Genomic DNA, 14504 nt, shown 5'->3' on the forward strand with positions numbered 1-14504 from the left:
AGGCAAACAGGTCACTTAATTGGGATGTGGGTCTCCTGGAATTGGTGTCCTGAACTAATGGGTCTCATGGAATTAGTGTCAGTTCAGAGCCAGGGTCCAATGATCCTCCAAAATTTGTTTATTTTCCTTTCTCCAATGCAGTCACACTGTACTGTGGTAATGGCTGCAGATCCTCTTGGTGAAGACTTGAAGAAAGATTAACAATATCCATTTTTGGCAATGTAACAAGGGTTTTCTTCATGGAACGTGGCCTTTCCTTCATTCAAGGGGTTCTGGTTCTGTTAACTGGCTCAAGTCTGGGAATCAATTGAGGGGCATGACTCTAGATTTTGGCAATTCAAAACAGACCTCTGTTCACTGGACCTATAATTTTTCTGCTTACACAGATCAAGTAAGAATTCAGTATGCTTCCCATTTATTTATTTTCTAGAGACACTATGATCTCTTTTCTAGAGACCTATGGCCAACACCACATATCTCTGAAATCAGACTGTTATGAATACTGCTTTGGCTCCAACCCCTTTGCTGTAACCACACCCACATAGTATATGAAGTTAAGTGCTGTGGTTTGACCCGAGCCTCCCCAGAATCCCAGGTTGATATTATTCTTGTTGCATTTAGGGATTTAAGTTTGATGGTAGCAGTTCCCATTGTAATTTATGACCTATAGGAAAGAGAAATCACAGAGGTCTTTAAGGTTGCTGGACTCCCTTTACAAACTTATTTTTCATAGCTGTGATGAAAGGTCTGTTCTTTGGCTTTGGTGAGTAGGCCTCACATGACAAATACAGTCTAACATTCCAATCTTCTAAGCCTTTGGATACCTTCCTCTTCAACATATCAACGAAGTTCAGCATTTCAAATTTCATTTAGAGAAGGGTAACCTTAGGTCCGTGTTTCAACTACCCAACTAAATCAACTGTTAGAGACATTCTAAGCCCCTCAAGCTAAAACAGTGAATACACAATTTCTGCTTAATGATCCTGTATCGATAAACTTGGCCCCATCCAACTTTATCCCTCCATGTTGATCCCACAGCCTTCATACACATCCCCATACATATTCCCCAGGATTCAATCTATATAAATGGGAAATATAATGTAGCTCTTTTGGTGTATATCATACCTCCTCATGAGTCACATTTTATACCTCACGCTTTGGGGTTTGCTTAGAGTTGAATCTTGTTATATGGTTAGCAGCAAAGAGGGCAGGGGTAGGTCCTGAGGAGAATCAGTAGTACCTTGTAAGCAACTACCTCAAGGTAGGCCAATATGGTTCTTCAGGGAAAGGAAAACTAAATCCCTCAGACAGGGTTGGAAGATACTTCTATTGGCAAAGAAGATTCTGTAATTTAGGAACTTCAGGCCCCGCTTTCATCATATGTTGTCTATGTGTTCCAATTCCAATTTTCAAGATCCTGTTCCTTCCCAACAGATGCCTCACTTTAACAAAAGAGGCCTTGCAAAGATGGGAATGCAATTTGTGTTGTAATCAGGTACTTGCAGGATTAGACTTTGGATTTAGGTTTTAGAAATCTTGGCTCTGGCAGGGGGCCTGGATGGCTCAGTTGGTTGAGCATCTGACTCTGATTCTCAGTTCAAATCTTGATCTCAGGGTCTTGAGTTTGAGCCCCATGTTGGGCTCCATGCTGGGCATGGAGCCTACTTAAAAAAAAAAAAGAAGAAGAAATCTTGATCCTGAACCTACATGAAATGTTTTTGTTTGTGTGTTTGTTTTTCCCAGAGAGGTCATAGAACCTTTCAGGTGCTATACTCAGACCCTGAGCTGTGAATTTAAACCTCTGAGGTCATTTTCTTTCTCCCAGTTTTTTAGAACAGTTAGTAACAACCAACCAACTAACTCACCCATTATACTTCTCATGTTAACTAAAATGTTCTAAGGAAGCAAATACTTGGTCAACCAGAATCTGGTTTCCATAGGTACTTTATTAGAGATATGTAAGTAAAATTTAAGTAACTCCTTTGCCATTTCATGTTATTGATGACAAGTGCCCTCCTTATCAATGGCAATAGGGTCATTAGTGCCTCTCTAACAGTTTCCAGAAAACTCAAAACCTATTCAGAGCACACATCCTTATATTCAGGAGATATTCTTGGTACCATATTCTGTATCAGTCAGAGTTCAACTATGGAAGTAGATCCAGTAGGAGATTATATATATATATATATATATATATATATATATATATCTGTATACATATATGTACATATACGTATGGCTCATGTAATTGTGTAAGGCTATTGTCTCCATGTCTGATATGATGCTTGAGCTTGAAGTCCATAGGGCAGCTAGTCAGAAAGGAATATGAATGTAAAATAGGGGGAAATCAGGAGTAGCTAGAACCAATATTCACAAGCTTGAACCCTATGAGGACAGACCAAAAGACATGTCCATTCTATTGCCTTTGACTTCTGTGGTGGGCATATCCTACCGAGGCTGGGCATTTTATCATGAAGCTAAACACACACACCTGTCCCAGGAGACAAAGAAACTGAAGAAGGCCCAGCTTCTGCTTCATGCCAACAAAGCGAGTCAACACATCATCATTGACAAGTGTGCACTACAAAATGATTTCTGCCCCCTTCTACCTTCCAAATCTCATAAGAATCTTCTTTGGGACTCACTTTAGCTGGTGACATAGTAGAAAGAGAATTATGGAAATTCAGAGTAGCCTGGCCAAGGTGACACATTACAAAATTGTCATATACGTGTGCACAGAGCATTAAAAGCATCAGGCAAAATCTATAGGACTAGAGGGAGAAAAATACAAATCCCTAACCATGGTTAAAGATTTTTCTAAACACTTCTCTCTTGATAATTGATAGAACAAATAACCACACACAAAATTAGTAAGATGTAGAAATCTGAACAATTCAATCAAATAACTTGACCTACTTGGCTTTTGTAGATCATTGCATTCTCAAGGTAAAGAATACACACTTCTTTTAAATATACATTGAAACATTCACTAAGATAGATCCTATGCCAGGCAATAAACAAATCTTAACACATTACAAAAGATTGAAATCATGTAGAGTATGTTATTTTGATCATAATGAAATTGGAAACCAAAAACAATAAATTATCTAGAAAATCTCTAAATATTTGGAAATTAAGCAGCACTGAAAATAGGACCAGAGAAGAAATAACAAGAGAAATTAAGAAATAATTAAACTGGGGGCTTAGTGGTTTAAGTGTCCAACTTCAGCTCAGGTTATGATCTCATGGTTCGTGAGTTCAAGCCCTGCATCGGGCTCTGTGCTGACAGCTCAGAACCTGGAGCCTGTTTCAGATTCTGTGTCTCCCTTTCCCTCTGCCTCTCCCCCTCTCATGCTCTGTCTCTTTCTCAAAAATAAATAAACCTTATAAAAAATTTAAAAAAGAAAATAATGAAACTGAATGATAATGAAAATACAATGCCATGGACTGAATGTGTCCCTCAGTATTCATATGTTGAAATCTTAATCCCCAAGATATTGGTATTAGGAGGTAGGGCCTTTAGGAGGTAAGTAGGTCATGAAAGCGAAAGTGGAGCCCTCATGAATGGGATTAGTGTCCCTATAAGAGGAGACACGACACAAGAGTCCCAATAAGTTAAAGAAGAAGGCAGAAGAGTAAGGTCAGAGTTAGAGAATGAGATATGATGACAATGGAGGCAGAGGTTACACTGATGCAGTTGCTGGCTCTGAAGGTGCAAGGAACCATGAACCAAGGAATGCAGAGAGCTTCTAGAAGCTATGAAAGGCAAGGGGATGGATTCTTTCCTAGATCTTCCAGAAGGAACACAGCCCTGCCAGTACCTGACAAGTCCATGAGACCTGTATGAAACTTCTGACCTCCAGACTGTGTGATAACAAATCTGTGTTGTTTTAAATCACTAAGTTTTTGGTAATTTGTTACAGCAGCAATAGAAAACTAATACAGTCTCCTAAAAGTTCTGCTAAGGTTATTTTTTTGTTTGTCTGTTTTTTCCTCCATATTTAAATATTTAATCTTTAAGTAATGTTTTAAATCCTGTGAGGTTATGGTCCAGCCTTATTGTCTTACAGATAGTTAGGCACTGCAGCATCATTTGTTAGATGATCTATCCTTCTCTCACCAAAATAAATTTACAAAGTATTCTTTGAAAAATACAAAGATATAGGAGGGCTTGCTTTTTCACTCTGCTCTCCACCATGTGAGGACACAAGGTAAAGATGGTCATCTGCAAACCATGAAGCAGGTCCTCACCAGACAATGGATCTGCTGCCTCCTTGACCTTGGACTTACTAGTCTCCAGAACTGTGAGAAATAAATGTTTGTTTTCTAAGCCACCCAGTCTATGGTATTTTGTTATAGCTAGAAACAGACACATGAAAATTTGTGGAATGTAATTAAAGCAAAACCTAGAGGGAAATTTATAACTTTAAATGCTTTCATTAGACAAAAATAAAGTGCAAAATCAATGGTCAAATCTTCCACTTTATGAAGCAGAGAAAACAAATAAAACCCAAGTAAGTTGAAAAAAAGCAAATAATAAAGATGAAAGCAGAAATCAGTGAGGTAGAAATAAAGCAATACAGGAAATCAACAAAGCTAAAAGTTAGTTTTTGAGAAGACTAATTAAGTCAACAAGCTCTATTTAGACTAATCAAGAAAAAGATGAAATACAAATTATAATATAAATGAAGAAAAGGACATCATTATAGATCATATAGACACTCGACTGGTAATTTGAGAATATTATGACAATGTTATGCCCATAAATTTGATATCTTAGTTGAAATGGATACATTCATTAGAAAAACACTTTGTCAAAACTGATCTAAGAATGCATGGAAAACTAAAACTGTCCTGCATCTATTAAAAAATTGAATCTTCTGGGAAGCCTGGGTGGCTCAGTCAGTTAAGTGTCTGACTCTTGATTTTCGCTCAGGTCATGATCTTGCAGTTCATGTGATTGAGCCCCACATTGGACTACTCTGCACTGAGCTTGGAGCCTACTTGGGATTCTCTCTCTCTCTCTCTCTCTCTCTCTCTGTCTCTCCCCCTTTCTCCCTCTCTCTCTCCCTCTCTCTGTCCCTCCCCCACACATATGCTTGTGCTCTCTCTCTCTCTCTCAAAAATAAATAAACATTAAAAAAAATGGGATCTTCCTACAAAAATGGCTCTAGGCTCAGATGGTTTTACTAGTGAATTATATGTCAAATATTTAAAGAAGAAAAATACCAATCTCACACAAGCTTTTTCAGAAAATACGTGAGGAGAGGACACTTTCTAACTTGTGTCATAAGCTCAGTCAGCATTCCTGATTACCAGAGAAGGTAAGAGAAAATTACAGATTAACATGTCTCATAAATATAATAGAAAAATCTGCAACAGAATATTAGTGAATAAAACCTAGCAATATTTAAAACCGATAATACATTATGACAAGATGTTGGTTCAACATTTGAAGACAATCTATGGAGGTCAATGCATTATCTGAATGAAGGAGAAAGGTCACATATCATTTTAATAAATGTAGAAAAAGCACGTGACAAAATTCAGTGCCAATCATGATAAAAGCTCTTAGCAAATTATAAATAGAACTTCTTCATCTGAAAAAAGACACTCATAGAAAGCTGACAGCTGACATTATACTCAGTGGTGACATTTATATATTATTGGAACAAAGATGCCGGCCTTCTATTTTATTGAATGTTTTACTTCATGGCAGTCTTTGCCAGTGCAGTAAAATAAGTAAAAAAAAAAAAAAAAAAAAAAAAAAGACATATAGATAGGAAAAAAAGTAAAATTGTCTTCATTCAAAAGTGACAAGATTTTTTTACATGGGAAAACAAAGGAATCTATGGAAAATCACACTAGAATTAGTATATGAAGGGAGCAAGTCTGCAAAATGCAAGGTCATATGTAGAGTGACATAAAACAATCAGAAAATAAAATTTTAGAAAATCATATACAGTACCATAAAATAAAAATAGTTGAGAATAAATTTAATGAAAGAAATACAAGACTTCTAAAATCTGTAAAACATTGCAGAGAGAAATTAAAGAAGACCTAAATAAATGGAAGGCTGTATCAGTGTTCTTGGATTGTAAAACTCAATATTGCTAAGATATCAATTCTCTCCAAATTCATCTATAGATTCAATGCAATTCCAATCAACTCCAGGAGGCTGTGCTGTGTGAATTAATAAGCAGATTCTAAAATGTATATGGAAATGCATAAGATCTAAAAAAAAAAAAAAACAGAATAACCTTGTAAAATAACTAGGGCTCACACTACTTTATTTCTTTTTTTTTTAATTAAACATTTTTTTAAGGTTTATTTTTGAGAGAGAGAGACAGAGTGTGAGCGAGGGAGGGGCAGAGAGAGAGGGAGACACAGAATCCGAAGCAGGGTCCAGGTTCTGAGCTGTCAGCACAGAGCCCAACATGGGACTCAAACTCATGAACCATGGGATCATGACCTGAGCTGAAGTAGGACACTTAACCGACTGAGCCACCAGGTGCCCCACTACTTAATTTCAAAGTTAATATTAAGTTACAGAAATTGAGTTAGTTTTGAAATGGCTTATTAATGGAACAGATTAGAGAATGCACCAATATATAGTTAATTAAACTTTGACAAAGTTGGCAAGGTAATTCAATGGTGGAAATGATAGTCTATTCTATAAATGGTGCTTGCACCATCTATGTTGTGTAAAAAATGAACTCACACCCCTAATTTACACCACATAAAAAATTAATTTGACATGAATCATAGACCTAAAGGTAAAAGCCATAACTATAAAACTTCTGGAGGAAAACATAGGAGAATATTTTTGTGACCTTGGGATAGACAAAGATTAGACAAGACACAAATAATTCTAATCATTAAAAATTTAAAAAACACCTAAAACCTTAAAAATGTTTTAAAAAATAAAGAGGAGCACCTGGGTGGGTTTGTGGGTTCGAGCCCCGCGTCAGGCTCTGTGCTGATAGCTCAGAGCCTGGAGCCTGTTTTGGATTTTGTGTCTCCCTCTCTCTCTGCCCCTCCCCTGTTCACGCTCTGTCTCTGTCTCTCTCAAAAATAAATAAACATTAAAAAAATAAAAACAAAGCAACCTAAAAAGTTGGCTGTTGTCAAAACTAAAAACTGCTTTTCAAAGACAACATTAAGAAAACAAAAAACCCATCACAGATTGGAAGAAGATATTAACAACATGTATATCTGAAAAAAGATTTGTTTCCAGAATTATATAAATTCCTACAATTCAATAAGGAAAAGACAAATAGCTCTAGAAAAAAAAGTGGACAAAAGACTCAAATAGACACATCATAGAAGATCTATATGAATAGCCAATAAGCATATGAAAATTTACCTACATCAATAGGTATCAGGGAAATGCAATTAAAACTACAATGAGATACCAGTTCATATCTACAAGAATGAATACAATTTCAAAAAGGGATAATGCTAAGTTATTGGCATATAGAACAGCTCGAGTGCTCATACATTGTTGGTGGGATCATGAACCGGAGCAACTATTTTGGAAAGCTGTTTGGCACTTTCTTATGAAATTAAACACCTACTAGTAAGCCCACTTCTAGGTATTTACTGAAGGAAAATGAATATATATCCTCAAAAATACTTATACAAGAATGTTTGTATCAGCCTTATTTGCAACTGTCCAAATAGTCATCAACAAATGAATGGATGTCCGTATAATGGAATGCTAGTCAATAACAAGAACAAGAAAAAAGAAACAAACCTTGGATATGTGCACTAAAGTCAATGAATATCAAAAACCTTATGTTGAGCAAAGGAAGCCATACATACCATATGATTCAATTTATATGAAGGCAGAAGGAAGCTTTAGTGATAGAAGTTGGATGATTAGTCATCTGGATGGGGGTGGGGATTGACTGTCAAGGGGGATCAAGGACTTCCTAAGGGGAGGAAAATGTTCTATATCTTGATTATGGTAGCTGTCCCACAGGTGTATGTGAGTCAAAACTCTTACACCTAACCACGCATTTAAAATATGTGCTTTTTGGGGTGCCTGGGTGACTCAGTCGGTTAAGTGTCTGACTCTTGGTTTCAGCTCAGGTCATGAAGTCATGGTTAGTGAGTTCAAACCCTGTGTCAAGCTCCATGCTGCCAGTGCAGAGCCCGCTTGGGATTCTCTCTCTCTCCCTCTCTCTCTGCCCTTTCCATGCACTCTCCTCCCCCTCCTCCCAATAAATAAATAAACTTAAAAATAAAATAAAATAAAATAAAATAAAATATGTAGTATATGCAAGTTATACTAAAATTATACTATAATCCCAATATTACTGGTGATGAGTTAGTCAGAAGTGTTTGCTGATAGCTTGAACGGACAAAGATCCCGGCCTCACCACCATACACAGATGAATTATGTTCTCCTTAGGTTGGAGATAGTTGTAAAGGGTAACCTACTTTCTCTTTTACCACAAAATACTAGAATAATGGTAGATTAAGAAACACTTTCTATTCTTAAAAAAAATCAAACAAAGAAGTATGCACCTCCCACACACAAACCACAAAAACACGCAAAACACAAACCTCCTCCAATAACCTGTTCAATGACAATTTTCTCACTGTGGCAGAACATTCTGCTTCAGGTTTAACTTAAATCCCTCAAGTTGCATTGCACTAATTTCTACTTTTGTTCTTTGGTAAATGGAAGCTTTCCCAGGGCTGGCCAGGAATTTCTTCTCTTACAGTACAAAATTATCTTTCTTGGGTAGTGTTTTAAGGCTGGAGACGTTTGTAATTGTGCAGGTAGCCCCTGGCCCAGCTGCCTTACAATACTCTCCTGCGACTCAGCTTAATTATGTCTTTGAGATTTTCATTTTTAAAGATTTTATTTTTAAGTAATCTCTACACCCAAAATGGGGCTCAAACTCACAACCCTGAGACCAAGAGTCGCATGCTCCGTTGACTGAGCCAGGCAGGCACCCCCAGCATTGAGATTCCTGAAAAATTGGCAGGACAGTCTTGGGGTCGATGACCTTGGTGTACTCCCAGGTGCCTTGAATACATTGACATTGCCTTTTCTTTCCTTCCATAACAGGAAATGCTGAAGGATGAGGTGCGGACACTCACCTACCGGAACTCCATGTATCACAACAAGCATGTGTTCAAGGACAAAGTGGTGCTGGACGTTGGGAGTGGTACCGGGATCCTTTCCATGTTTGCTGCCAAAGCAGGGGCCAAGAAGGTGTTTGGGGTGAGCATGCCACACCCTCTCTCCTGTTGGCTTCTGTAGAGATAGCCCTTGCCTCCCACCTTCTCCTGTCCTCCCTACAAGTACAAGCCCAGGTCCACCCCTTGTTGGGGCCACATCCTTGAAGAGGAGTAGAGAAAAATCAAGTGTGACTCTCAGGAGGTGTGGCAAGATCCCACGACTCCCTATCATCCAGGCATTGCTCCTGGCCCCTTGCCCTGACAAATGCTGACATTTACAGAGGATTTTTGACTTTCTGAAAATCATTCTGGTGTTATCATTACCTTAGAGAACTTAGTCCTAGCATCAGCTTGAAAAGCAGTGCAGTGTGATTATACACGTGAGCTTTGCCTTGAATCTCTGCCTTTACAGTCATGAGATGTGTGACCATGGACAATTCACTTCTGTACCTCAGTTTCCCCATCTATTAAATGGTCATAATAACAACACCTTGCTCATGGGGTGATTGTGAAGAAGAAGTTGAGTTTAATACATATGTAAAGTGCTTTAGAACAGGGCTTAGCATATGACCAACACTCAATGTTTGATATTAATATAGTTAGGATAAGGCCCTAGCGGATAACAAGACAATCTCCTTTCTTTGTTCTTTGAAGGGCAAGTTGGTAGGTTTAAATTCTGCTCTGGCCACTGAGGTCTTCCAGATAGAAATGGAGGCTGACCCTCTGGAAGCTTCCCAGCCTTCCTCTGGCTGCCACCACACAGTTGCACACGGACTGATGACAGGGAGGCTGAGGGTCTGGACCTGGGAAGAAACTGTGAAAAAGAAGAGCTCTGCACAGCTGGCTGATGTGTGAAAAATGCAGTGGGTCCAAGGCTGGAATATGAAAATTAATCTTGGTCCAAATTAAAGACACGCTACAGTCAAACTCCCAGCACGTGCACAAGATAGCTGTTTGCAGAGGCCTGTGGGAGCTGAGCAGCTTTTAGTACGGCTTTGTTCTCTGTGTTTTTAGCTGGTTGTCCTGCAGCCTGTGCTGACAACTCCAGGCCCCCAGGTTGACCAGAGCCCTCCAAAACCCCTTGCCACCCACCCCTACTTGGCCTCAGAGGCCGGCCCCTGAGTCCCCCAGCAGGGACAGCATTCCCCCTCGGCACCTGACTTGGACAGTGCCTGGGCTGCAGAGGGTCTTCTAGAAACCTGGGACATCCTCAAGGCATCTCTGCCACAGACCGAACTGGAAAAGCCATGATGTATTCAGCTGAGACACTTGTGATGAGGTGGGCCAATCCGGGTGCCTCAGGTCAAGTGCTGCCCTTCCCTACCTTCCAGCTTTCCTTCACTGGGCTGTCCTCACCAGGAAGGAGGCTTTCCAGAAAGGGACAGACTCCACTTCCTGTGATCACACAGCCTGGGGGTGGGACTTGATTCACCTAGCCATGCTACTGCTTTCCCTGCTAACCCTGTCTCTGAGGCCTCGTCCTGGTCTGGGACACGGGTAGCCGAGGGCTGAGCAGGGAAAGGGTAGGGCTGCCCCTCACTGGCTTCCAAGTGGCCAGAGGCTCCAGCTAAGGAGCTGTCAGGAGACATCCACTCAGCGCTTTCCAGCTGTGGTGACTATCCCAACTGTCCCAGTCCGTCTGCCTCCTGATCTGTTGCTGTCACAGCCTTTATAAACAACTCCCACATGTAGCTGGACCTCTTTCCTGATGGCTCATTTCACAGTCTCTCCTGATCCAGGCTCCCCCTCTGCCCACTGCTCTTCTCCAGAGAGAGGGAGAGAAGGAGAGAGGGAGAAGGAGAGAGAAATAAGAGGGAGAGGGAGAGAGAGAAGGAGAGAAAGATGGAGAGGGGGCAGGAAAAGGGGGAGGGGGAGGGGGGAAGAGAGGGAGAGAGAAATAGGAGGGAGAGGGAAAGAGAGGAGAGAAAGAGGTAGGGGGGAGGAGGGAGAGAGAGAGAGAGAGAAAGAGAGAGAGAGAGAGGAGAGAGAGAGAGAGAGAAAGAGAAGAACAGGGGAAAGGAAAGCAGGGGGCAGAAGACAGGAAAAGAGGAAGGAGGACTGTGAAGCTGCCAAGGTCCTGGGGCCTGGGGCCATCAGTGCTCTCAATTGTTCGCATGCTTTGGCTTATTTAATCCTCATGATGACCACATTAAACAGGGACTGTTTCCTCACTTATGAGGGAACTGAGGCATAGTTAGAGAGTGGCCAAGGCCTGATGTGAATCTAGGCCTCCTGCCTCCAGAACATGTGTTCTTCACCACGAAACCACGCAGTCTCTTGCAGATGGGTGCCAACGTGGCAAGGAGGGGGAAAGAATTGGAGGAGAGAAACACAGTCCCACAGAAAGTGGGATCAAAGGCCACAGGACCTCTTAATCCAGGAAAGGGCCCATCCTCTTGGGCTCTGAGCCTGGCCTAGCTCTATCTTCTCTGACAAAGCAACCCCTATCTGATCCTGCAGGTGCCTTCATCCATCCCCAAGGCTTTTATGGAAGCTGTGGGCCCTCCCCTCAGTCCTCCTATGCAAATACTCTCCCCTCTGGTTCCAGCATCCCCTGGCTGTCTCCTGACACATGCCCCAGGTGTGGACTCGATCTCCCGCTCTTCCCATAAGGTCCTGCTCTCAGCTGATGCTTGGCTAATTTTTCACATACCTTGGCCCTTTACTTAGGAGATTTGGGGAGCCTGGAAATACTTGTAGATTAAAAGGAATTAACCATCTCAAAGGTGAACACTGCAGAAAGGGTAAGAATTGACTTGTGCATGACATGTGTGGCAGGACGGATCTCAAGACTGGTCCTGAGGCCCTGACGTGGCATTTTCCTGATGGTCCCTATCCTGGAATATGCCCAGTTCAGCAGGGAGATTGGGAGGGAGTGGGTAGAGTACAGCAGCTAAGCAACCTCATCCCATTCTCCTCTGGCTAGGAGGAGACCTGCCAGGTCTTACTGAATCTCTCAAGTTGGACACCAGGTCTTCCATTGTGGAGCAGCGGATTGAAGTCAGCCTCCTTACAGCAAAGGCAGCCAAATTCAATGCAAGAGCCACTGGCCTGCAAATTGGGAGGGATGCACTGTAGTTTTCAGTCTGCTGTATGAAAAAATAGCTGTATGACTGTGGGAGGGTCACTGTACCCATCTAGGCTCAGCTTATTTGTCTGTTAAATAGGAGCTAGACAGGCTGTGATCTTTTTTACACCTTTCTCCTTTGTTCTGTGCCCTTTCTAGATTGAATGTTCCAGTATTTCTGACTACTCAGAGAAGATCATTAAGGCCAACCACTTGGACAACAGTAAGATATACCTCTGTGTGTTTTCCCATGGACAGAGGGAGTGAGGGGGTTTAACACTTTCTTGTTTGGGTGGTATAGACTGATGTAAGAGGGAAAAGTACAGAGCACTTGGCCTTGGGAAGGTGGAGCCTGGTGGAGGCTCTATTAGCAGGACTGTACCCACAGGATTCTGAGGTTCCCAATCCCAGCCATGTCAGCCAAGGGCACGTTATTCCCAGCGCAGCTTTCATGGCTTAGCTGCCATGCCTTCTGCTTGGCCCCAGCTGTAGGCATTCTATTGAGTTTTGCAAAATGGCAGCTATTCCTCCTCTTCTTTGCTCTCCACAACCCCATCCCTACCTCTCCCTTTCAGCAAACCAGTGGCATCCTAGCAGACCCAAGCTCTGCCTTTGGAGAAATGTGGTCCCCTACTGCCCATGGGCTGTCTTGCTGATAGTGCTGTCTTGGCAATTAGGCTGCCTTTGGGAGTGGGACCTTCTCCAAGCTGGTGTCTGATTATAAATAGAGGTGCCTTCCCTTCCCTTCCTCCCTTCACTCCTTACCCATGCATTGCAACCTTTCCCAGGCCCCTCCTCCTGGAAAACTATTTTGAACACACTCACACCCACAAGTGTCCCCAATCCAAAGAACTCCTTGCATCTTTTATTAGTCAACTGGATGAGATTTAGCCTCTAGGCCCTGTGCTGAGCTGGGCCATACATAGGGTTTGTAAACTAGGAAAACAAGGTTGACTTTTTTTCCCTAAGGGTGATAGAGGCATTTTGGAGACTATTATGCAAAGAAAAGTATTTCCTATGGGGTATGGATTAGAATGTGTTGTCGGCATCAAGAGTGTAAGCAGAGACACATTAGGAGGCTGTTTCAGTGCTCAGGGGACATGCTATGGCATGGACCAGGGTGGTGGCAGTGGAGGTGGAGAAAAGTGACCACTTTGGGCTAGAGGTAAGGGGGTCTACTGATGAGATGCATGTGGAAATGATAAAAAAGATATGAGCAAGAGCTATTTTGTTGCCTTGAGTAACTGGGTGGATGGTGGAAGACAGAAAGTAGAGAACTTCTGGGGATGACGGGAGGGAGAAAGAAATCAAGAGTTCTCTTTTGCACATGTCAGGTTTGAGATGGACATCCAGTGGACTTGTTAAGCAAGAGTAAATTTATGAGTTTATGTTTCAGGGAGATCCAGCACATGGGATTTGGGAGTCTTCAGCATATGGATGTTATTTGAAGCCACAGGATGATGTCACTTAGGCTTAAAGTATAGCTGGAGGAAGAAATGGACCAAAGATAGGGCTCTGGGGCATTTCAATGTTTGGAAGTCAGTCAGAGGAGAAAGGGCCAGTAAAAGGCAGAGAAGATACACCCAGTGAGGCTGATGGACATTCAAGATAGAGAGATGCACCATGAAGCCAAGGGAAGGAGGAAGGGGCGACTATAGGGAATGCTCAGAGATCAAGTAAGGGAAGAACAGAGAAGTGACTATTGCATTTGGCCACATGGAGGCCATAGGTGTTCTAAACAAGAGCAGACTCAATGCTAGCGTGGGGACTGAAGTTCAGTTAGAGTAGGATAAATTGTGGAGGGAGGGCTATAAATAAGTCTTCTTGCTGTGCGGGGGAACAGGAGAATGGAACTGTAGCTACAGGTGAATGTGGGGCCAAGGCAGGGAGTTGTTTTTAAGGGCAGGAGATATGAAAACATGTGTGTCTGATTCAGTTGTCCAGTAGACAGGCACATACAGGAAAAAGAAAAGTCAGTCATGAGGCCCTTGGGTCCAGAACACAGGTATAGGGGTTGGTCTTTCCCTTGGAGTAGGGACAGTTTAACCACAGAAACAGATGGAGACTGAGGAGTATGGCTCCAGATAGAGGTGGGCTGCTGGTGGAAAGCCCCCAGTTTGTTGCTTCCATTTTCTTTTCAAAGAATGAGACAGTGATTGGCAGAGAAGAGGGGGATGAGAAAAGATGTGGGAAATGATGCAATGGTCTTTCAGAAGGAGGGAGGGAGGCAAATATGCTGGAC

General features: G+C 41.8%; 1 protein-coding gene across 1 annotated transcript in view; it reads left to right on the forward strand.

The window, feature by feature from the left end:
• PRMT8 (protein arginine methyltransferase 8) overlaps nt 1-14504 on the forward strand; it is a 65474-nt gene that overhangs the window by 14014 nt on the left and 36956 nt on the right. Inside the window, exons 3-4 of the mRNA XM_049624912.1 lie at nt 9083-9238; nt 12422-12485. Of these exons, the coding sequence (XP_049480869.1) occupies nt 9083-9238; nt 12422-12485 (220 nt within the window). The remainder of the gene's footprint in view (nt 1-9082; nt 9239-12421; nt 12486-14504) is intronic.

The sequence above is a fragment of the Panthera uncia genome, chromosome B4 (genome assembly GCF_023721935.1).
Source record: "Panthera uncia isolate 11264 chromosome B4, Puncia_PCG_1.0, whole genome shotgun sequence".
Taxonomy (NCBI): domain Eukaryota; kingdom Metazoa; phylum Chordata; class Mammalia; order Carnivora; family Felidae; genus Panthera; species Panthera uncia.